The sequence below is a fragment of the Anolis sagrei genome, chromosome 2 (genome assembly GCF_037176765.1).
Source record: "Anolis sagrei isolate rAnoSag1 chromosome 2, rAnoSag1.mat, whole genome shotgun sequence".
Taxonomy (NCBI): Eukaryota; Metazoa; Chordata; class Lepidosauria; order Squamata; family Dactyloidae; genus Anolis; species Anolis sagrei.
The window spans coordinates 270663820-270688531 of NC_090022.1; the positions used below are offsets into that span (position 1 = coordinate 270663820).

Below are 24712 nucleotides of genomic sequence, written 5' to 3' on the forward strand. Positions count from 1 at the left end.
TTTTATCACAAAATGCCCAATAGTAAAGCTGTAGAATTTTAAATTAAACTTTTTAAGTCAGTTTAAATGTTATCCTGAGCACTTTAATTCCACCAAAGAAGATGATCATATGCCTGGCTTTTCGACACCTTGGGTAAAACATCTGGATTCACCTTCAGTATTTCCCTTCTAAGGCATAACACCACATATATGGTTTAATTCAGTTTTAATATGTTTATTTAGACTAGTAAAAAGGATAGGTGGCCTGTTTGATCCTAAAAGGGGTGATGTCAATATGGACTGATGGATTGAATGCCAGGAAGATAAAAGGAGTTGCAACCAATTGTGAAGTTCATAGTAAATGGAGACAAGAGGAAGTTAAGGTAACTCTGTCTATGCAGAAGGCAGGGTGAGACAAGCAACTTGAGATCGAGAGTGAAAAAAAGCAGGTTAGTTTAGTGTTTCTGGCCAATATAACAAGACTATAATGCTATGAGCTCACAACTGTCTGGTTAAGGAAATACCTAGTAAGAAACACAACCAATTAATTTCTCTAAAACTAATTTCCATAAGAAATATCACCTCAGCATTCATTTGCCTTGGAAATATTAGACACCCAGATCCTGTCCAAAGAAGACTGCCTGATGACACCATTTGAACCCCCCCCCCCCCCCCCGCCCAATCATTAGTCATATTAACCTTGTCTCAGCTTAATGTCTCTTTGGGTATTAGTATTATTAACAAAAGGTCCTCTAAGTGGTATTACATGCAAGAAAGCAAATGCAGAATTCCACGTTAAGGCCACAAATCCAAATATGCACATATAGGTTGAAGGGTACACAGGTCAGCAGTATTACATGCAAAAAGGTATTGGGATGAACATGTTAGTTGAACTTGAGTCATCAGTGTGTGCTGTAGCAAAGGAGGAAAATACCATCTTATTCTGCATTAATAGAAGCATAGATGCCGAGTTGAGGGAGATAATAGTCCCACTATACTCTGTGCTGATCAGGCATAAGCAGGAGTACTGTGTTAAATTCTGGGTACCTCATTTAAAGAAGGATATAGACAAGTTGGAGCAGGTCTATGGAAGGGCAACAAGGGATGATAAGAGGTATGGAGAACAAAACATATGAGGAAAGGTTGAAGAAAATGGGCATGTTTAGCTTGAAGAAAATACTCAGGAATGATACGCGCCTACTCTCAAGGGCTATCACAGAGAGAGCAGACAGACTTGTTTCCCACTGCCCCAGATGATAGGGCCAGGTCTAATGATTTGAAGTTACAGGAGAGTAACTTTCAATTGAATATTAGAAGAAGCATCTTGATAGTGAAAGCAGTTTGGCAACAGGACTGTTCTGCCCCCACACTGTCTTAACTACTTGGAAGATGCACTGGCTGTGCAGGGAACAGACTGGAGACTAAATAGTTGAATCAAACAGGAATTTAATAACAATTGACAAGAATTTTAGATTTTCTCTCCTCCTGAGTCTCACTACAAAATCTTTATGGGGAGGGGTAAAGTCTTTTGAGAGATTGATACAGTTGTAGCTGAACTGAGGCTCTTAGGTCTTTATTTCTTCTTTTTGTCTCTTTCTTGTATGGTGTTCAACTGTCTCTAAGATCATCTCAATATTTAACCCTGAATGGACTTGAATTCAGCTCCGATTGGACTTGAATACAGCTCAGGATATACATTCTATTTATAGACCTTCCAGCCTTCCTCTCTCTTCACCTTGCAGTCACAAAAAGGCTTATTCTTCCAAGAACTAGATGTTCCTTGCCAGAGGCTCCACCTCGAAGGGATTCTTAAAGGAGCAGGGCACTGAGGCTTCAAATGCAAAGAGGCTGTCTAGACTGACTGTACATAAAATATTAATTCCTCCAACTAAAAAGGGCTTAACTAGGGGCAAACAGTGAGGGTCTTAATGGGGCATGACAAGGACCAATCACCTAGGGAGTGGGTAGGCTCTCCATTTCTCTCCGTCTGTAAAAAACAAAACAAAACAAAAAGCCCGGACAGCTATCTGCTGCAGATGCTTTAGGTGGGGATTCTGCCATGAGCAGTGAGTTGGGCTTGATGGCCCATGAGCTCCTTTCTGTTCCTTTGAGTCTATGATTCATGCATAAAAAGAACTCTACATCCATCATTCAGCTGAGACTAGCATGATAGGAAGATGCTGACCAAAATGAGGTGGATGTGGGCTGGAGATTGGTATCTTCAACTCGATAGTGCAAGGCTGGAGGAAGAACCATTGAAATTAATTCAGGTATCTGCATGGCTGGCTGGTGCCTTTCCTAATAGCAGGTGGGGAAGAAGGGGGAGAACAGAAAAGGATAATGAGAGAGCTGGCCATTTCTGCCACCCCCTTGCATTCCTCTCTTCAGCTCCACCACTTCTAACATATGATCCCTAGAAGAGTTACATTTTGGATTACAACTCCACAAATCCTTGAGCCAGCATGACACCTTTGAGATGTCCCCTAATTTCTGATGTAGATTTCATCAGATGTTCTTTAAAAAATCTACTTTTGAGATGGACCTTTCAGCTAGTGAAGCATGTTTGTTTTCTGTTCAAAATGACAATAGCTTTCCTATTGACTGTTGAACTGTCCTCCAAGTCGTGATTTTCTTTGTAGATGGAAAAATATGATTTGCAGAACAGCCTGCAGAACACCCACTTGAATGGCATGGGTTAAAAAAAAACCTTGAAAAAGACAGGCAGCTGTTGACTTGTCTTGTGCCATACAGGAAAATGCATTATTTCCATGGTTGCTGCTCTGCATGTGTACGTTCAAAGTTTAGCGATGACTCATACTGTGTTTGGAAATGAGGAGATGGTTCTTTTGTTTTATTTGGCTTGTGCAAGTTGGCTTTCAGCAACGTTTTGAACTCTGCCACCCCCCTTCTTCAAAGTAAAATGACTTGTATCGATGAATGGGGTTCAGTTTGAACTCAGCCTTGAATCCCCGGATGTTGTGGTTTGCTTGGTATGCTTCCATTGTCTCCTGCTCACCTTGTTTTGTTGTCCACTGAGAAGCTCAGTTCAATGACTCACTAGAGAGCTTTTCTCTCTTTTGTTTGCTTCTAACTACTCTGCAGCACTGCACCCCATTCTTACATGAAGCTATTACGCAATAGGCTTTATAAATCCTTTCTGTGCAAGGAAGCAAAACTCAAGGATCAAGTACAGCGTGTCTTCAGTACAATTTCATAGTGGGCAATTAGATTTTTTTTCCTACCTTGAATCTACAGATTTACAGCTACAACAATTACAGCAGCAACAAGTTTTGTGTGGTATCTGTTCTCTGAGACTTTACTAGTTTTTTTAAGCTTCTAAAATGTGGGCATCCATAACATTATGTTTTTATTGCTGACACAGGTAGAATAATATCACAATCTATCACCATTTCAGAATGCATATCAAATATTATTTTCTTAGTGTTCTTATCCATACCTATTCCACCTTTATCTCCCACTTGTGTCTATCGATTTTACACACACACCCCTCCCCTCTCCCTCTCCCTCATTCAGATATTATTTTAATTGAACAATTGTAGAAAGAGAATGGTTCAGCATTTTATATCTTTCCTTTCAACCTTAGCTATCCATCTTCTCTATTTCTGAACCCAATTTTTCTTGATTTGGCATGATGTATATTTGGCTCTTCTTACTTTATGCTCCAGATGTAGTCCTGGAGCATAAAGTCTGCTAGGTAACAATACCATTTTTAACTTCCCACTTTCAATGGTCTTTCCACTCCAAGGCCACAGTTGTTTGGGCGGCAACTATCATGCATTTTATAATTTCCCGCTAATCTTTGATGGTTTTGTTCTTGTTTAATTTCTGGGTGAAAAAATCTTTTTTATTCAAAACCAGTTTATGCCCTATTAATTCTTCCATTTCCTTCTTTACCTTATTATAAATTTTTTGGACTCTGTCACATTCCCACCACATATGTGTATAGGAGCCAATTTTTCTACATCTGTGCCAACACAATTTTGTGGTTGATTTAGTTATGTGTTTTAGTTTAATTGGGGTTCTGTACCATTTTGACTGAATAAGAAACTATACTTAAAGAATAAGTTCACTATTAGTATGTAGCAGTCAGGTCCAGACATCATACCTATTTCACATATATCTGAACATCTCTTTCTGTTTTTTGAATAAGTGAATTTGGCCCAAAACAAGGTGCAAGAGGTGCTTTTGTTTCAGGTCAGAATCTCAGCTCCTGGAAGGTGCCATTCTCTCTCCTCTCCCCCCCCCCCCCCCCGGCTCCTTTTTTCCTTGACAGGGTCCCAATACCATCTGGTAGCAGTTCATGAGGCAGGTAAACTTCAGGGTTTCACGTGGGCTGTACTCTACATGTATAGGATAAAATCAGGTGGAACGAAGAAATATGATGTTCTGAAAGCAGAACCTACAGATTCTTGGAAGCATGATGTGTGTACCCCATGTATTGTATGGAGGCTTCAGACAAGTAAGAACTAATGAGGAGGGAAGCAAAACATTCCCTTTTCACACCTCACCAGTCAGCACTTCCTTGGTTCCCTAGACTGGCTTAGGTCCAGCATCAGACCTAGATGGATCAATAAGTGCTTCAGGCAACTCTCAGGTGAGACAGATGAGTTTCTTTGCTCTACCTCATATACTATGTTATAAACAGAACAATCCCCCCTCCCTCCACTAGCTCTACTTTATATGTTTTGGAATAGACAAGAAGTCAGTTAACACAGCATCCCTTGTTCATTCATGAGGTTGTCATCCATGCAAACTTTGAAATTTACTAAACAATTTGTGAGAAGATGCTTGTGGAGATGAAGCCTTTGGTGATGATTAGCTGAGCTGTAATTATAAGGCTGAGAAACTAGAAGGGTCTCTTAAGATTGACACTCAGAAAATACAGAAGATTTTTTTTTAAAAAAAAGCATGTCAAAGTTATCATCTGTATCTGGAAAGTAGGCTTGCTTACTAATTTAGCCTTTTTCACTCTGTTATGAACTCATGTTTGGAAAATATTTGCCCTGAATCAGGAAAGCAGGAAGGAAGGAAGGGTGTATGGATGAGAAGATGAGCAGATGAATGATACTCATGTGGTTTTATCATTCTTCATCCTTTTACAATGAAATAGTTGTAAATAAAAGTTAATAATGCAAGTCAGGGCACCTGAGTTTCTGCTCAAAATAGTATACTTCAGAGATGTTTTCAGAAATCAGAAAACATTTGATGCATATTTATAATCTATAAATAATAAATATACATATGATATGTTGAGGTCTTTTGATCTTTTTCAAAAATGAAAACAGAGCCGTATTTTTGTGCCTGAGAAAAATGGGACCTTCATGCTAATACCCTTTCCAAAGAGCAGTTTGGAAATGTTAAGTCTAAAAATAGAGCTGTTCATGAAAATGACTGATAAACATCTGATTTAAGACCCTGGCTAGGTTTGCAAGCAGTTTAAGTGCTTTGATATAGAACAAGACACTGAATCTGGAAACCGCTGGTTCGACTTTTACATTTACCATTGTCTCACTAGTGAGCTTGAAGGAAGCCATTTTTCCCCAGTCTTAGAGCCCTCCACACAGCCATGTAACCCAGAATATCAAGGCAAAAAATCCCACAATATCTGCTTTGAACTGGGTTATATGAATCCACACTTCTGTATATTCCATTTCAAAGCAGAAAAGGTGGGATTTTATTCAGCTGTATGGAAGGGCCTTAGATGCTCATTTTAGAATAACAGGGGAATAATTATGAGCATCCCAGAGCTTAGAGATATCACATTATTTGGATTACAACTCTCAGACTCTACCATTGAGCATGGCTATTGACCATGCTAGGAATTGTAGGTTCATGACTGGGTGGGATTGTTAAAAAGGTTATAAATATTACCACTGTACACATAAATATACATACTTAAAAGATTGCTTCACATCAAACATTTTACACAGATACATTTTTTGTTTTTACTTGTTTAGTTACATTTATAATGTAGCCTTCCTCTACTGAACTCAAGGCTTTCTAGCTCTTCCTCAATTTATTGTAATACCCATTGGATCAGGAACTGTAATTTTGACCACATCTGGGAATTGGTGAAAATCCATTCCATTTCTGATTGGTTAAGATGTTCCATTTAGATGTCCTTTTTATAAAAGACTATCCCTTAAAAATCAGATAAAGACTTTGTGATCTTCTTTACATGTAAGGAAAATCCTTAAAGCAAAGTGCCTTTGTTTTTATTATATTTGTCTGGTGAGTTTTATTTCCATTTGTTTAATATTGCTCTTCATATTGTTGTTTATTTGTTCGGTCACTTCCAACTCTTCTTGACCTCATGGACCAGCCAATGCCAGAGCTTCCCTGTCAGCCGTCACCACCCCAGCTCCTTCAGGGTCAAGCCAGTCACTTCAAGGATACCATCCAGCCATCCTTGGTCAGCCCCTCTTTCTTTTTCCTTCCATTTTCTCCAGCATCATTGTATTCTCTAAGCTTTCCTGTCTTCTCATGATGTAGCCAAAGTACTTCATCTGTGCCTGTAATATCCTTCCCTCCAATGAGCAGTCAAGCTTTATTTCCTGAAGTATAGACTGGTTGGATCTTCTCGCAGTCCAAGGCACTCTCACAATTTTCCTGTAGCACCACAGTTCAAAAGCATCTATCTTCCTTCGCTCAGCCTTTCTAATGGTCCAGCTCCCACACCCATAGGTTACTATGGGGAATACTGTTGCTTTGATTATACAGATCTTCGTTGGCAGTGTGATGTCTCTACTCTTTACTGGTTTATCGAGATTGGTCATTGCTCTCCTCCCAAGAAGTAACTGTCTTCTGATGTCCTGGCTGCAGTCTGCATCTGCAGTAATCTTTGCCCCTAGAAATACAAAGTCTGTCACTTCCTCCATATTTTCTCCCTCTATTTGCCAGATATCAATCAGTCTTGTTGCCATAATCTTGGGGTTTTTTATGTTTAACAGCAGCCCAGATTTTGCACTTTCTTCTTTCACCTTGGTTAGAAGGCTTCTCAGTTCCTCCTCACTTTCGGCCATCAAAGTGGTATCATCTGCATATCTAAGGTTGTTAATGTTTCTTCCAGCAATTTTAACTCCAGCCTTGGATTCGTCAAGCTCTTTACATAGATAAATAATAATTTTGCAGCTTGAATGTGTTAAAGTTGATCAATCTGTATTTTGTAGTATTTTGTTTAAGAGACATTTGTGCTAATTAATCAGCAATTAATTCGTGGATTGTACCATACTTGAGACAACCAACTGATTTTACCTTACTAATTGAGTTCATGCATAAATAATGCAGGTTTAGGGATTGAAATTACTGATTTTGGTATAATGAATTGATAAATTGAATGTTATTCCATGGGGAGGGAAACAACCAACTCTATTTTGGCTACCACTAACATTTTCTTGCCGATTCCAGAAGCAACTCTGCAGAAGGGCTTTAGTGTTTCTTTTAGGTTCTTCATGTATTCTTTTTTGATAAATGTTATGGGACCTGTGGCTAAGTAAAACCAGGTTTTTGAGGTCAAATTTACTACAATTTCTTATACATAGTAAATAGTGAAGAGTTTGAAGACAAGTGGGAATGTATTGCTTAAGTGATTCTTATCTCTGGGCCTTTGTTGGTGGTGGAGTAATGTAATTGGACCTCTGTTCTATGTTATGCATTCCAAAAGCAGGGAAAATGCAAAGCTATGGGAACATTGTAGAAAAGATAGCAAAATATAGTCCATAAATGCTAGCAGGAAATTGCCAGATGTTTTTGACTGAAATGGATGCCTGTGGATCACAACTTGGAAAGTTACATTTTTGGACTACAAGTTGTATAACCTCACAAATAGCATGCCTAATTTGGGAAGAACTTTTGAAATATCTGGGAACTCTGCTCTGAACACCTAAAATAGGATCTGGATTGTAACATGTTTGTTTGTTTGCTTTTTGTCATGTCAGGAGCGACTTGAGAAACTGCAAGTCGCTTCTGGTGTAAGATAATTGGCTGTCTGCAAGGACATTGCCCAGGGGACACCTGGATGTTTTGATTTTTTTACCATTTTTGTAGGAGGCTTCTCTCATGTCCCCACATGAGGAGCTGGAGCTGATAGAGGGAGCTCATCCGCACTCTCCCTGGATTCGAACCTACCACCTGTTAGTCTTCAGTCCTGCTGGCACAGGGGTTTAACCCATTGTGCCACCGGGGACTCCTGTAACATGTTAGTACAGGTAAAGGTTTCCCCCTTGACATTAAATTACCTGGCTCAATTGTGGTAGTTTTTACAGATTAATCAGATCTGCACATCTTGCACCAAACATGGAAATGGACATGAGATGCTCTTTGCTAGCTAATACAATGGGGGGGGGGGGGGGAAAGCACTTTTGTAATATAATTGCAGAAAAGATTAAAGTTTCTACATAGTGGATGATGTTCATGATTGATATGTTCCTACATTAAGGACTGCTACTTCACTTGTTCCACGACTTGTATAATATATTTTGACAACAGTTATAAAACTACCAGTCATCCACCCTTGTGCCGGCAGGACTGATGACCAACAGTTCAGATGAGCTCCCTCTGTCAGCTCTAGCTCTCCATGTGGGGACATGAGGGAAGCCTCCCACAAGGATGATAAAACATCAAAAAACATCCAGGCATCACTGGGGCAATGTCCTTGCAGATAGCTAATTCTCTCACACCAGAAGCGACTTGCAGTTTCTCAAGTTGCTCCTGACACGAAAAAACTCCCCAAACACCCAGCCTTTTTGTTGCTGTCCAGAAAAAGTGTAGTACTATGCCTCATCAAAGAATGTACATTTTGTAAAAAAAAAACCTTTTATAATCAAACTATTTGACTAGTTAAATTAGTTTATGCATTTAGAGACAGAAACCCAACTACTTAAATCTACATCTAAACAAATGATAAGGAATTAAGCTCGCAAAGAAGGATGAAAGGGTTGAGTTAAAGTTTACACATTCATAGAACATTTCATCTGATGGATTTATACCTTCTTGCAACACAGTCAGATGTTAGCTGCCCTATGAGAACATCATGTGGTTCAGCTATGTAGTCAAGTTGAGCTACAGAAACGTCCTGTGTCCTTGATATAAAAGGTTGGAAAAAATAGTCTGAAAAAACTTTTGACCTGGGAAATATTTCAACCCTGAGGACTCCTAGGCTTTACCCTTTGTTAATCTAAACAGAAGAGGTATCAGTATAGTATCCAGGGCTTTGTTCTGCGGATCGGATGTGGGACCAACAGTTCAGATGAGCTCCCTCTGTCAGCTCCAGCTCTCCATGCAGGGACATGAGAGAAGCCTCCCACAAGGATGATAAAACATTAAAAAACATCAAAAAACATTATGTGCCATCAGAATGTTAAATGGTGCCTATTTCCTCTTTTACATGCAAAAGACACCTTAAGTAATAATGGAAAATTATTTCAGCTGAGGACAGGATGTTTGGATAAGGAGGATAGCATTCAGGATAAGCAGGATAGTACTCAAAGCTCTGCCTCCCAATGTTTCATTGCTGTTCCTACCATCTAGCAATTGAAGCATCTGCCTCACTCTTGTCTAGTGGTAAGGGCAACCCTCCACATGCACACAGGATGGAGTAGAAATTATGAGTAGATTTCGGCTTTTAGTCTACCTTCAAGAGATTGTGCATTCATTTATTCTGTACCTTGAAGTGACTTCCAGTTTATGGCGACACAAAGGCCCCATCTACATTGCTGTATAATCCAGTTTGAACTGCATTATAGTGATCAGTGTAGACTCATAATGCAAACTGAACCACATTGAACTGGATTATATAAGCCTATATTGCCATCTAATTCAGTGCAGTTAATCCACATTTTGAAACTGGATTGTATGACAGTGTAGATGGAGCCTTATTGTACTTTTCTTAGGTTTTCTTGTCAAGATTTGTTCAGAAGGATTTGCCTCTGCTTTCTAAGGCTCAGTGAATGTATTTTGCCAAAGGTGACTTGCCCAAGGTCACCCAATGTGTTTCCATGGCTGAGCAAAGATTCAAACCCTGTTATCTAGAGTCACAATCCCATGCTCACATCATGATAGCACGCTTTCTCCCTATTCCATTATCTGGGATTAAATCTGATTGGATTTAGTTCAACCTTTCAAAAATACTATACATGTATGGACATACACATACATAACCAGCTAGAAACATGCTTGTCTGCAGTTGTCTGGGGAAAGTACCATGCAAATCAGTACAAAGAGAAAGGTTTTATGTGGTCTTGCTTATCAGTATTGCTGAAATTATGACAATCCCTGAAAATGTCTGTTCCAAGTACTTGAAATGTGCATGATGCTTTCTCCAAGTTAATACGTATGCAGAAGCAGTTCTGAAGTAGGAACTGGAGCAAAAATTGATCCTGTGAACCAGCACAAATGTTTATGGCTTTGGAGGTGTGGTGGCTTTGAATATAAATGTGAAGTGTTTGTTTTGTATCTACTGGGATGATCTGCTCATGACATTTAGCCATGTTTTCCTTTAGAGGAGGACACAATGATCATGGGGGATGGGATAGCCGTTCAACTATAACTCCAATCATTCTTAACCATTGATTATTCTGCTGCGATTTGAGGAATTAGGGTCTAACAGAATTGTTGTCTTAGAAGAAAGCAAGGATGTTAAAGGCTAGCTTGGGGAACAATGAATGAAAGCTATTTTCATTGCATGGTGTGTTTGGCTTGCAAAGAATATATAACAGCAGAATAAGAAAACGTTGCTTACGCAAATCACATTGCAAAGATTTTTTTAGAGCCTAAGGTAAACATTCTTTGTTTAAATTGCTGTGTGCTGATTATGCAATGCTAGAACTACTTGAAAATCAAGTTAAACTTTCACTTCCTTTTAGGGTGGACACAGGGCTTAGATCTGTAGCTCAGAAGCCTCAGTGCCCAGAAGTGAATTGAACTTAGTTGTTAAATAGCCTTCTATAACATTTTCAGCACTGATAAAAATAGTTGTAGATAAGGGTTATGTGTACCACAGATTTTATAATGTCAGATCAACAGTGATTAATTATTTTAGGCCAAACATTCTGACATACACACATCAAGATCACAGACTTGTCCCATCCAAAAAATAAATAAATGAATATAACATGGAATAACTTTAGATGAAAATGTTCAATCACTGACTTTTTAAGACCCCAGTAAAAATGACAAGATATTTTTTAATTATAACATAAATCAATTGAGTTTTTTCATCTATTCCTATATTTTCCTTGGCTTGAAGATTAGAGGAAATTATGAGGTCTCCGTCTCAATTCAAAAGCTTATTTGCATATTTTGTAAAGATATCCTTTTAAACCTAATGAGGAAATATATTTCAATATCTATTTACACAGGATCCTTTTAGTGTACAGTAATAATACTTTACTGGGCAAACTTTGACCTAGAATTAATAAAGCCTCATGTATTTCTATGTTGGCATGATTTTAAATATGTAGCCATAGTCTGTACAATATAGAAACTGCCAAAAGGATAGGTTTAAATAAAAGGCAAATTATTTAAGGCCATACTTGTTTAAAAACGTATTCATCGATGGAAGCAATTTGTGGGTCATATCTGTTTTAGGCAACAATGTCTCAAACATGACCATTGGCTATTTATTTATTTATTTATTTATTATATTTATGTCTCACCCTTCTCAACCTCAAAGGAGACTCAAGGCAGCTTTACACATAGGCAACTATTCAATGCCTTTAAAACAATGTACAATTAAAACAAACATTAAAATTAAAATACATTGAAACATTTTAAAACATTACATTCACTATTAAAAACCACGCTATCTGCAATCATAATCCAGGCCATTCCAATAGTTATTGAACATAATTCCATAGCAATCTATTGCACTACAATTACTATCCGAAGGCTTGATCCCAAAGCCACGTTTTCACTCTCTTTCTGAAGGTCAGGAGGGAGGGGGCTGATCTAATATTACTAGGGAGGGAATTCCACAGTCAAGGGGCCACCACTGAGAAGGCCCTGTCTCTTGTTCCCACCAGTCACACCTGCGAAGGAGGCAGGACTGAGAGCAGAGCCACCCAGGACAATCTTAATCTCCAGACAAGAACTGTTTAGAGCTTTATAGGCTATCTGGAGCTGATGGACATTGTGCTAACTAAAGTGGATGGGGAGTGTGGAAAGCTGGCATCTATGGTTCCTTTGGTTCACTGAATTCCCTAGATCAATGTTTCTCAAACTGTGCTCCTCTGGGTGTTTTGACTTCAGCCAATTTAGCAGCTGTCAGAAATTGTGGGAGCTGGGGTCCAAAACATCCAAAGGAGTTTGAGAAATTCCGACCTAGGTGATGATGTGACTGTTGTTCATCTGTGCAACTAACGCAATATAATAAGCATTGACATCTATATTTATTAAAAGCATCTGGAAAAGCCCAAGTAGTTACTTTTATTGTAGCTCCCATAAATGTTTAGTCAGTATTACTGCTGGCCACGCTGGCTGCAAAATTCTGGGAGATATGATCCAGAATTTTTTTTCCCCCAAGGGCTAGTGCCCTGTATAACCTTTTGGGCATATGGATTTGAGCATATGGATTAACCATTAGGGAATTAAAAAGTCCTAATAAAGGTAAAGGTTTCCCCTTGATATTAAGTCTAATTGTGTCTGACTGGGGGGTGCTGCTCATCTCTATTTCTAAGCTGAAGAGCTGGCATTATCCGTAGACACCTCCAAGGTCATGTGACTGGCATGACTGTGTGGAGCACTGTTACCTCCCCCCCCCCCCCCCCCGGAGCGGTATCTATTGATCTAACCACATTTGCATGTTTTCAAACTGCTAGGTTTGCAGAAGCAGGACCTAACAGTGGGAGCTAAACCCGCTCCCTGGATTCTAACTACCTACTTTTAAGTCAGCAAGTTCAGCAGCTCAACGGTTTAACCCACTGCACCACTGGGGGCTCCAAAAAGTCTTACTGGGATGAAAAAGTAATAATCATCCTTAATTGACAGGTTGCAAAAGAAATAGAGTCAAAATAGGATTGTTGGGAAGCAAGAGGGAAATATGCACTTATTTGAGAAACAAATAACCCAATGAGGACAGTCTCCACAATGCCAGGCCTGGGTGGGTCCATGAGAAGAGTGGAAAACACTGTGTCAGTAACCTTGGTAGTTTCTATTATTTTGCAGTCCTTGAAGCTGGCATGGCTTTGCTATTTGCGAATGGGAAATAGAAACACTTCTTTAAGAAAGTTCTTGATAGAAGTCCCACTTGCTGTTGCAGCAACAGCTGTAGCAATAAGCACAATCCAGTCTCAGCGAAGTATCTTTTAATGCCCATTGTCCCTCACATTCTTCCCAATTGAAATAAAAGATGTTTAGTCTGCTTTTGTCATCACACTAGAAGAGGCCCACTTGCTCAGCAGAACATCCTTGGCTTCTTTCCCTGTTGCAGTCTTCAGTATCATCCCAAAGATAGTGCCACAGAATTTTAAAAAACCACTTGATTTGGGGTGCATTGGGGGATGCAGAGAAAGAGTACTCCAATAATTGTTCTACTTTGCAAAACTACTTTGTGTGTCCTCATCCTTTTGTTTGTTCTGGAAACATGCTTAGCCAACCAAGAACCAAACTAGATTCAATGCCAGGAGATCCATAGCAAATGCAACCCTTTTTCATGAACATTCCTCCCTCTCTCCCTCCCTCCCTCTCTCTCTCTCTATATATATATACTCTGTTCAATTTGAGTGACATCATAACTCAAAATCTGCTGAATGAATTGCCACCAAATTTGGCCACAAGACACCTACTAACCCAAGGAGTGACAAAAAAAAATGATTTTGTCATTTGGGAGTTGTATTTGCTGGGATTTATAGTTAACATACAATCAAAGAGCATTCTGAACTCCACCAATGATGGAATTGAACCAAACCTGGCACACAGAACTCCCATGACCACTAGAAGAGTTTGGTGGGCATTGACCTTGAGTTCACTTACATCCAGACAACACTGTGGACTCAAACAATGAAGGATCTATACCAGACTTTGCACGAATACTCCATATGGCCAAATGTGAACACAGATGGAGTTTGGGGGACTAGAGCTTGACATTTGGGAGTTGTAGTTATTGGGATTTATAGTTCACCTACAATCAAAGAGCATTCTGAACCTCACCAACGATAGAATTGGGCCAAACTTCCCACACAGAACCCCCATGACCAACAGAAAATACAGTACTGTTTTCTCATGGTCTTTGGTAACCCTTCTCACACCCCCTCGTGACCCCCAGGGGTCCTGACCCCCAGATTGAGAAATGCTGCCTTATGGCCATATATTAGAAACCAACACTTTCTCATTACTTTATTTTCCAGGTCACCAGCCTGGGCCACAGCAGCGTGTGGCAGGGGACAGCTACTATTCTATATAAATGTTGCCACTAGCAGTAATGAATAAGGCTTTTTACTGATACAATGATATGTTTATATGGGCTGTGATTTACATTTATAACATCTGTGACTTCATTGTTGTGTATGCCTGCATCTGAAAATGAAAACCATGTGTACAAAGTCTCCCTTTGGAGTTTTATTCAGACTCCTTTACCAAAAATATATTTTCCCATCCAGACAAAAAGGAATGATTTAGTTGAAGGTTGCCCTTTCTTTAATTGCTTTGAGCAAAGATGGATCTCTTATTCAGGAGGAGATCTAATAACAGTCTTAAAGAGCAGGAGACATGTGATTACACTAACTTAATTACTTTGAGCCATTTTAAAACAATAATTGTACGATTTAAGAAATAGTTAATGGTAACAGGAAGCCACCAGCTTGGAATTAGCAATATCTAATTAGACGGCTGCACTTCGCATCCTGGCTTTTATGTTGTTTTTGAACTGCAGCAAGACTATTTTGTTTTGTATGGGGAGGGTACAGTAGGCACAAAATATTTTAATGTGGAAAATCTAGTATGATTTAGTCCAAGCCTCCCTTGTTGTATTAAAAAAATCCCAGTACATTGCATCACTGCCTCATTGACAGAACTAGGAGGAAACATTATTTTTACATAATTATAATAACAATAGCAACAATACTTTATTTATATTCCGCTCTTCGAACCCCGGAGGGGACTCAGGGCAAATCACAGTATACATACACAGCAAATATTCAGTGCCGCTTTGTATAGACAATACACAGACAATGTATTGTCGAAGGCTTTCATGGCTGGAATCACTAGGTTCTTGTGGGGTTTTTTCGGGCTATAGAGCCATGTTCTAGAGGCATTTCTCCTAACGTTTCGCCTGCATCTATGGCAAGCATCCTCAGAGGTATACACAGACAGACAGAACAGAAGGAGGTGGTTTGTTTGAACTGCATCCAGCTGTTTTGGTGCCGTGGAAGGTTAGGCTCGAATCCAGCCACAGGGGTTTCTGTCACTCCATCCTCTATGACGAAGAGCTGTTAGGACTTCCTCCTTCCATTTGGTCGCCCAGCATTTTCTGATCTTCTTTCTTTTATGGTGTTGTAAAACACCTCCTCCTACTTTTAGTAGTACCTATTTTCTCTAATTACAGCTGTTTTCAAACTGCTTAAGTAAACAGTGAGTACAGCTGACAGTCTGTTGCTCACACTAAGCCAGGGCTTCGAACTTACAACCTTTTGGTTGAAAGGTCTTATAGTTGCTGGTGATTTACCAGCTGTGCTAAACCTTCGGCCCAAAACTCCCAGACTACTCTACTCCAGCCATCATGATCAATAACAGTGCTGGTTGGAGAATTTTGGGAACAAGTAATGTTTTCAAGTTTTGCCCATAGTCCGTGGATGAACATAAAATGAGCCCTGCTGAATCAGATGATAAATTAGGTCTTTATTCTGCCAGAATAGTAATCAGACAACTCTAGAAAACTCATAGATATGACTTGAAGGTAGTGACAATTTTCCATGGGTGCACCAAACTAGAATTCAGTAACATACATGTCTCATTCAGTTAGCATAATGTATTGCTTATTTTGTATTTTTTATATATTCCATCTTTCTTCTGATAAGCTCAAAATGACATATATGGCTTTCTCCTTCCCAGTGTTTTAACCTCATAACAGACCTGAAGGAATACAGAAAAGGTGAGACATTGAGATTGAGAAGATGAGATAGAGATTGGCTTAAAGTCACCCAGTGATTTCCAGTGCTCATTGGAGTCTAGAACCTGGACTCCCCCAATTTCCAATATAACACCCTAACTCTGAGGCAGGACGACCTGTGGCCCTCCAGGTGTTTGGCCTATACCTCCCATCAGCCCCCACCCCAAGTATGGCCAATGGTGAAGGACCGTGGGAGCTGGAGTCAAAATATCTGGATGAACAAATGTTCCCAGCCACCATTATATACCATTACCCTCCCCAATATTGTCTAACCCTCTTTTAAAGCTATGTAAACCTGGATTTATTTATTTATAGCATTTTTACCCCACAACTGTTACTTCTTGAAACAGTGAATGCTATATAAGACCTTTTTCTATATAAGACCTGTTATAGTCTATACTCCACAACTATAATCCCAGGCTTCAAAACCTGGCAGCCAAAATAAGCCTGTTCTGAAACAAAATTATATTTCCTTTCCCTGACTTCTGTATAAACTAAAAATTGTCTGATGTTTAGCCTGGACATTCCCATTTAAGAAGACCGAAGATGAAGTCTACCACAATGGTTGTGAATTGAGCTAGAGTTCAACATTATCACCTGGAGATTACAGATATCATCTTCTATTGATCTAATTCTTTTGTGGAAACCATTCGATTCTTTGCCATGGCTTCTAAGCAAATATACTCTCTGACTTTGTAGCTATTGTGACTCAACCTCCCCAATTTAGATAGAAATTGCTGATTCAGAGACTAAGCTAAAAAGCCTCATTTTCTTTCTCTCCACATAAAGCTCAAAATAGGTTTAACTCATCCCTGACATACTACCATTCTATCTCCTTTCTCACTTAACTTATGTTTTATACTTCTACCAAGCTGAACAATTCTGTCTTCTCTCCTCTGGCAGTCACCTGCTAGATTGATGGCAATGTGTACTATTCAGCCACAATTTGCAAAACATGATTTTAACCCTTAGAATCATAGAATCTTAGAGTTGGAAGAGACCTCATGGGCCATCCAGTCCAACCCCCTGCCAAGAAGCCGAAATATTGCATTCAAATCACCCCTGACAGATGGTTATCCAGCCTCTGTTTAAAAGCTTCCAAAGTGGGAGCCTCCACCACACTCTGGGGCAGAGAGTTCCACTGCTAGAATCAGCAGCCTTCCTGATTTTGTAGACACAACCCCCATCAACCCTCGCCACTAACTTTGGCATCATAGAATCAAAGAATCATAGAGTTGGAAGAGACCTCATGGGCCATCCAGTCCAACCCCCTGCCAAGAAGCAGGAAAATTACATTCAAAGCACCTTGGACAGATGGCCATCCAGCCCCTGTTTAAAAGCTTCCAAAGAAGCAGCCTCCACCACACTCCGGGACAGAGAGTTCCTCTGCTGAACAGCTCTCACAGTCAGGAAGTTCTTCTTAATGTTTAGATGGAATCTCCTTTCTTGTAGTTTGAAGTCATTGTTACGCATCCTACTCTCCAGGGAAGCAGAAAACAAGCTTGCTCTCTCCTCCCTGTGACTTCTTCTCACATATTTATACATGGATATCATGTCTCCTTTCAGCCTTCTCTTCTTCAGGCTAACATGGCCAGCTCTTTAAACTGCTCCTCACAGGGTTTGTTCTACAGACCCTCCTCTGGACACATTCCAGTTTGTCAATCTCTCTTGAATTGTGGTGCCCAGAATTGGACACAATATTCCAGGTGTGGTCTAACCAAGGCAGAATAGAGGGGTAGCATGACTTCCCTGGATCTAGACACTATACTCCTAATGATGTATGCCAAAATCCTATTGGATTTTTTTGGAAAGTAGCTTCAAATCCCTCACCATTAGTTGTTTTCTGCCCTGCGGGTTTCTTTGCAGAAATTCTTTGTGTTCTCTCTTCTCTCCCCCTCTTTCCCACCCCATTGTTCTCTGTGGCACCCATCCACCAAAAACCCAGCCCATTTCTTGGTTCCTTTGACTTCTGTATGGCAAAACTGCCTCTGAAGAACTTACATTTGTGGTTAGAGTACAAGCAGATCAAACATTTTGGAAGGAAGTACTTCATCTAATCTCACTAAGAACTAATCAGTTAATTATATTCTGTGGTAAGCTGTTGTTGTTATCTGTATTTGCAGGAGATAATTGTAAGCTGCAACACAAACTGTACATTGTATTATTAATATTGGGGGCAAAGACAGAAATAGCTTCTCAGTGGAAAAGAATGATCAAACCTTAGTATTTTCAGATAGTTCTGTATTATCTTGATGTGAACGAAACAAAACAGTGAAAACAGGTAGCTTTTGACAAACATGATTCTAGCATATTTAATTGATCAATGAAAATGAAGACTTTGGAACTACTTCAGACTTGCATGTGTCCTCCTGGAGAGATATTTTAAGCCCAGAAATAGTATGGGTCATATTAATTTCAGACCATTTGAGATGAACACCAGGAAGAAACTAGCACAAAAAAGGAGTTGGACTGTGGGAAGAAACTAACAGGATATAAGACTTTTCAGCGAGAAAGACAAGTACTAGTAAGAACACAATGTATAACAACTCATATAGTAGTTAGAATATCAGTGTGCCACAAATATAAAATGCAGCTCCTTACTGTTAGTGTTACAGTTATGTTATGCATATGGAAAATAAAAGGTTTTTAAAAGGAAAATATACTTCTTTTGGTTAGTATAGTAAACATGTGACACATTGTATAAATTAAAATTAAATACAGAGTCTTTTTTGTTAGGAACAATTTGTTTAAATTATATATAGCACGGCTTGTAGTTTGTGCTCCAGAGGGAGGAGCAATGAAAAAAGAAGGGTATGCCTGACATTTGCAACCCCTCCTTTCAGAATGAGAAATAAACAGAAAGGAAAAGGGTAGTCAAACAAAACGCACCCGGCAATGTTTAATCCGTCCTTCTCCCGGCACCTTTTATGTGTACACATAATCAGGAGTCACTCCAGCAGCTGCAGTGCATTAGTTCCAGCAGTTTGACAGGTCGCCTTGTTGCTCTGTCACCGGACTTGCAGCCCCAACGCCACCAGCCCTTTCCCTCTGTCTTTCCTTCACAAGGATAGCCGGCAGGCAGGAATGGTGCAAGGCAGAGTGGGCTGTCAGAGGAGTGGCAATGCCTCATATGTTCAGTGGAGGAGTTAGCTTGGCTTTTCCCCCTTTCCCCCTCCCCTTGTGGTTCCTTATCTGCACAGAGGCACTCTGAGGGAAGGCAACAACACCATGCTGCGAGCTGACTAGGCTGAATCAGAGTCAAAGCTCGGCACAGTTCTTCGGAACTGAAGGAGGGAAGGAAATCCATTCTCTCCCCTCCATTCACCCCTTCAAAGCTGCCAAGACAAATATCGGGTTGCGTTGTAAAAACCTGGTTGATATATAAGTTGCTTTGGAAACATGGCTCAACAAACAGCAAGCCCAGACACCTTGGCTGTACCTGAAGTGGATAATTCGCATTGTCAAAACCCATGGCTCAATGAGGATCTTGTGAAGACCTTGAGGGAAAACCTGTTGCAGCACGAAAAACCCAAGGCATCGAGAAAATCTTCCTCTATTTCTCCTAAGTTATCACCAGTCATTTCTCCTAGAAATTCTCCAAGGCTTTTGCGCAGGATGCTTTTGAATAGCAACATACCAAAACAGCGGCGGTTTACTGTGGCACATACCTGGTAAGAAATCAATTGTAAACTGCCTGTTTTGAATGCAGTTTGAGTTTTTGCATGCAGAATTCCTAAGAGCTGCAGTTCAGCTTGCAATAGAGAAATGAAAGGCTATGTAGCTTTGTAAGAAGGCAAAGCTATTAGGCATCCAGGTCTAGTTCTTACTTTATGAAAGCTACTTTTCATATGGAATGGATAAAAATGAATGTGACTCCAGATAACAAACAGAGAAAGTAAGTTGTTGTTTCAGATAACAAACAGAAAATGACATCGACTGTTTCATTTCCTCCCCTTCCCACTAGTCTTTTTGCTAGGTTCAGCTTAAGTAACAATAACTGAAATAAAATATTTACCTGATTATTCTTATCAGCGTTAGAATGAAGTAGAGCTCTCGCCATGATGCCATTAGCATGATGGTTGTGTACAAATAACAGTAAAAGGATTTATTATATCTGATTGAGAATATTATTAGGTTTGCCTCTACCTCAAAAGTTGTTGCAAGGAATTGGAAGGGAACAATGTATATATATCCTTGTATTTAAATAATTGCTGTGGGAGGGAAGAAAGAAATTACCTATTTTTGTTAATAGAAGAACTTATGGCATGTATTGTAATTACAGAATTAGGTTGTGTTTGTATATGTACAATCAGATGTTGCATTTTCTCTTGCTGTGCAGTGCTAGTACCCTCTCAGGTTGTTACAGTTGTCTCTTTTACAATCAGTCAATTGCTTACAAGTACCTGTAAGAATACAGTAGTTCACTAGCTTTAGAAATGATGGTTTTGACAGCTTTTGTTCTGCTTTATGTTGATTGAATTGTGTGTTTTATATATATTACAATATTTTGTATTAATATCAATTCCATTGTGTTGTTTAGCAGTACAGGCAAACTTTGCATCCTATTTAAAAGTTGCATTTGTGCTTTGGAGGTTTCCAGGAGATGCAGTTTATAGGGTAGTGGGGACAAAAAAGGATTATCTGGGGCGTTTAGAAGGATAGGGCACATGTGGCCATAGGTCTGCACTCTTCCTACCCCTGTCTACAGAGTGCCTTATCATGTGTCCAGCAGGAACATATTGCTTGATACCTGAGACTGTGTGTCCAGAAAGAAAATTTAATTTGGATGGAGAGAGGAGAGCAATTGTAAAAGCTCAGAGTAAATAGGTACTTAAATGAATCATATGAACTACAGCATCCCATCCATAAATTTAAATTTAGCTTTTTAAAACTGACAGGCACTCAATAGGAAATCATACGTAACTTGGAGAGCAAGCATGTAAGATTAGTTCTATATTGAAAAAAGGACTAAGGAACAAGAGCTCTTGGCTCTTTTACTGCTGTGAATGGGAACCTGCAGCACTGTCCATATCCTGTCCATTAGTCACCAGGAAATACGTCTGAAACTAGACAAGTTAGAGGAGGGATCCAGCATGTGCTTCAGGTGTTCACAGCACCATGAATCTTGCTCAATGAGCTTGAGCCAGACATTCTTTTTCTCAGCAGGGTCAGTTTTGCAAAGTAAAGTTGGAGGAGGATCATGTATTTATCACTGAACTAATAAAAAGCAGGGAATAAATGTAAAAATAAATACATAAATACTCATCTTAATTGGTTTTCCTCAATCAACCCAAGTTCATCTTTGGGCAAAGATGCCTTCTTCTTCTTTTTGGTTTTATTCTCTATTTTGCTCTGTCCTTTGTTTGGCTCCAGGACTTTGCTTTACATCTCCCTAAAACTCAATGCTAACTGTACACATTCATAGCTACTGTGATAAGTCCACATGAAATGACACTGTGTTGGTTATAGGCCTGTGGCTGACTAAATGCATGTAGCCATCATCCTTAAGTTCTATTGTTTTTCATATGTCAGCTGCTGCATGAAAAGCATAAGGTATATGCAGGTACAAAATCCTAGATCTTGGTGGGAGGGGAGTGGCTATCTATATGCCAAGTAATTGTGCTGGTTTCCGCTTTGATAGGAAAGCATTAATTCTATTAAAACAAGAAGTTACTTGTTATATAGGATTCTGTGTGGAAAGGAGAATTCTAGTCCTTGTCACCAGTGTCTGAGATGAATTTCTTTTGATATTAAGAACTTATTGGTGTGCCGGATTAGATCAGAGACAGGCAACACTTAACCTATGAGCTGCACATAACCCCCCCCCCCCTTTGTAATGTCCCCAGCTTCATCACCATCACCAAATTAACCACCAAATTATCTAAGAAAGAATCTGTAATGAAGTTTCCTTTAGCAATAGAAGGGAAACAATGTTATACCATTTGGTTTTATAGGCCTGTATGATGTAGGACAGTGGTGCTCAACCTGGTGTCCCCAGATGTTTTTGGTCTTCAACTCCCAGAAATCCTAATAGCTGGTAAACTAGCTGGGATTTCTGGGAGCTGTAGGCCAAAAACATCTGGGGACCCCAGGTTGAGAACCACTGATGTAGGAAGATAATATGGCCCTTCCCTCACCAGAGAGAGGCAAAGACAATTAGTTCCCCATGGTTGTGCCTTTCCCCAATCCTATCCCCACCACAAAGTTTCTCAGGTATTATATAATATTAATGTGATCATCTAAATGATTTTTTACTTCTCTAACTCAAGTGCTAAGATAGAAAAGCTTCTTCTGAAAGGTTTTTGCTGACTGAATGGGCATTGTGACTCCATGTAATGGACATTGTGACTCTATATGACTGCTTCTGCTTTAATTTTTTTATTTATGACAAGTTCTTTAATCATTTGTTTTACTGACTGTTGTTTTCCTTTGTTGGAAACAGCATTGAAAAACATCATGAATTAACTCTCAGTTGAATCCCAATTTGCAGCCAGTTCAGTGCTGCTCCATGTCAAAAAGTAGTCATCCTCTAGAGAAGGCAGACAAAATGTAAAGAAGATAGATGTTTTAAAAGCACACTTCTGAAAGTGATGCAGATATAATAAAGAGAAATGTTTATGCCACAAGCACTATCTCATTCTAGGACATTTGAGGACTGATATGAAACAAACCTAGAACAGAAGCCAATGTTTCCCTCTGAACACCTTGCCACTAGTAATAGCTAAGTAACAACATTTTGAGCAGGATATAGACCTATGGTCAGAAAAAGTGGCATTTATGTTACTGAAACAGCCATAGTTCCTCTGATTGATTATTGATTTCAAGGGAAAAACAGTCTTATTGATTTTCCTGGATCTCTAAGCAGATTTTGACAGCCTTAATCATGGTATCTTGATGAACTGACTCTGTGGGGTGAGAGTAGGAGGCACTTTTCCACAGTGGTTCTGGTCCCATCTATAGATCCAGTTCCAAAAAGCAGCACTGAAAGATTCCTGTTCAGCACCACAGCTATTAAGATGTGGGATGCCAAGGTCTATCCTGTCCTTTGTGCTCTTCAGTATCTATATGAAGTTGCTTAGTGATTGCATTAGGCTCTTGAGTTGAGTGTCATTGGTTTGCCCCATTTCTCATCATTAGAATTGGTTGGGATGTACAAATACTGTACCAGTGCCTAGATGTGTAATGGGCTGAATGAGGACTAATAAACTGAAGCTGAATCCTGATAAGACAGAGGAAATATGTCTTGGTGGTTCTTGGGTATGGGGACTAGATAAACAGTGTGTCCCAGATAGGTTTCACTTCCCCTGAATAAGCAAGTGGAAAGCTTGGAAGTACTCTTTCTTCCGTACCCATCACTGGAGACCCAAATGGACTTGAAGTGCTTCTTACCAACTTCCACTGATGCATCACTATGGCCTTTTCTGGACAGAGACAATCTTGTAACAGTATGCTAAGGGAATCGGTGTGAGCTTCCGCTGTCAGCTCCAGCTTCTGCCAACCTAGCATGCAAATGTGAGTAGATCATTTGTTGCTGCTGGTAGTGGTGGTTCATGCATTTGGGGTTTTATGGCTGATGATGTATGAATATTTTGTGGGAGTTACTGTTTCAGTAATGGTGATATTTTTATTAGCTTTTCTTCTCTGGTAAATAGGAGAAATCTAAGCTTTTAGAATAAATACATTCATCATGTAATATGTTGTCCTGATGAAACTGCTCATAGTTTTACTGCTTCAACTACCTTTTGAAATATATTTTTTGAGAATTCCATGAGAATTGGTTATAATGGAAACACTCAAGCATCAATCATGCCTGCATCGTATTTCAAGAATTATTTCTGTGCTGAGTCTAAAAGGAGATATGTAAAGGACCTATTAGGTTTGATACTCAGTTTATATTGTGGTATTGACATCACACTGGCAATGAAGGTCCGCATAGTTAAAGCATTGGTATTCCTTCTAATAACCCATGGATGCAAGAGCTAGACCATAAGGAAGGCTGAGCGAAGGAAGATAAATGCTTTTGAACTGTGGTGTTGCAGGAAAATTCTGAGAGTGCCTTGGACTCAAGAAGATAAAACCAGTCTATACTCCAGGAAATAAAGCCTGACTGCTCACTGGAGGGAAGGATATTAAAGGTAAAGATGAAGTACTTTGGCCACATAATGAGAAGATAATGATGCTGGGGAAATGGAAGGAAAAAGAAAGAGGGACGGACCAAGGGCAAGATGGATGGATGTTATCCTTGAAGTGACTGTCTCAGCCTTGAAAGAGCTGGGAGTGGCGATGGCTGACAGGAAGCGTGGGCTTGTACAAAAGATCACATAGAGTCAGAAGTGACTGATCAAATAAACAATAAAATTGACACTGTCAGTGTGTGTGCACATATGAAGTTGACATCAATGTGTGATATATTGTGTTTGTGATCCTGTTGGAGCACTATATTAACATAATGATAATTTTGAAGCTGCACTTTCTTAGAGTGTAAAGTGTATTCCTTTGTACAGCCATTCATTGTGTTAACACATGCCATCTTTCATTTTCATTTTTTCATATGGTGGGTGTGGAACTAATTATCCATTGTGTGATTGGTGAGTTCAAATCAGTTTTACC

The 24712-nt window shown here is 39.5% G+C and overlaps 1 protein-coding gene across 3 annotated transcripts in view; it reads left to right on the forward strand.

Moving 5' to 3' along the window:
• Window positions 1-24712, forward strand: part of PDE4D (phosphodiesterase 4D) — an 806167-nt gene that overhangs the window by 335386 nt on the left and 446069 nt on the right. Inside the window, exon 1 of one of the 3 annotated variants that reach the window (XM_060761518.2) lies at window positions 19304-19773. The exons of the other annotated variants lie outside the window; for them this stretch is intronic. Within the exon in view, the coding sequence (XP_060617501.2) occupies window positions 19502-19773 (272 nt within the window). The 5' untranslated portion in view covers window positions 19304-19501. Of the gene's footprint in view, window positions 1-19303; window positions 19774-24712 lie in introns of those variants that run through there. 3 annotated transcript variants of the gene reach the window in all.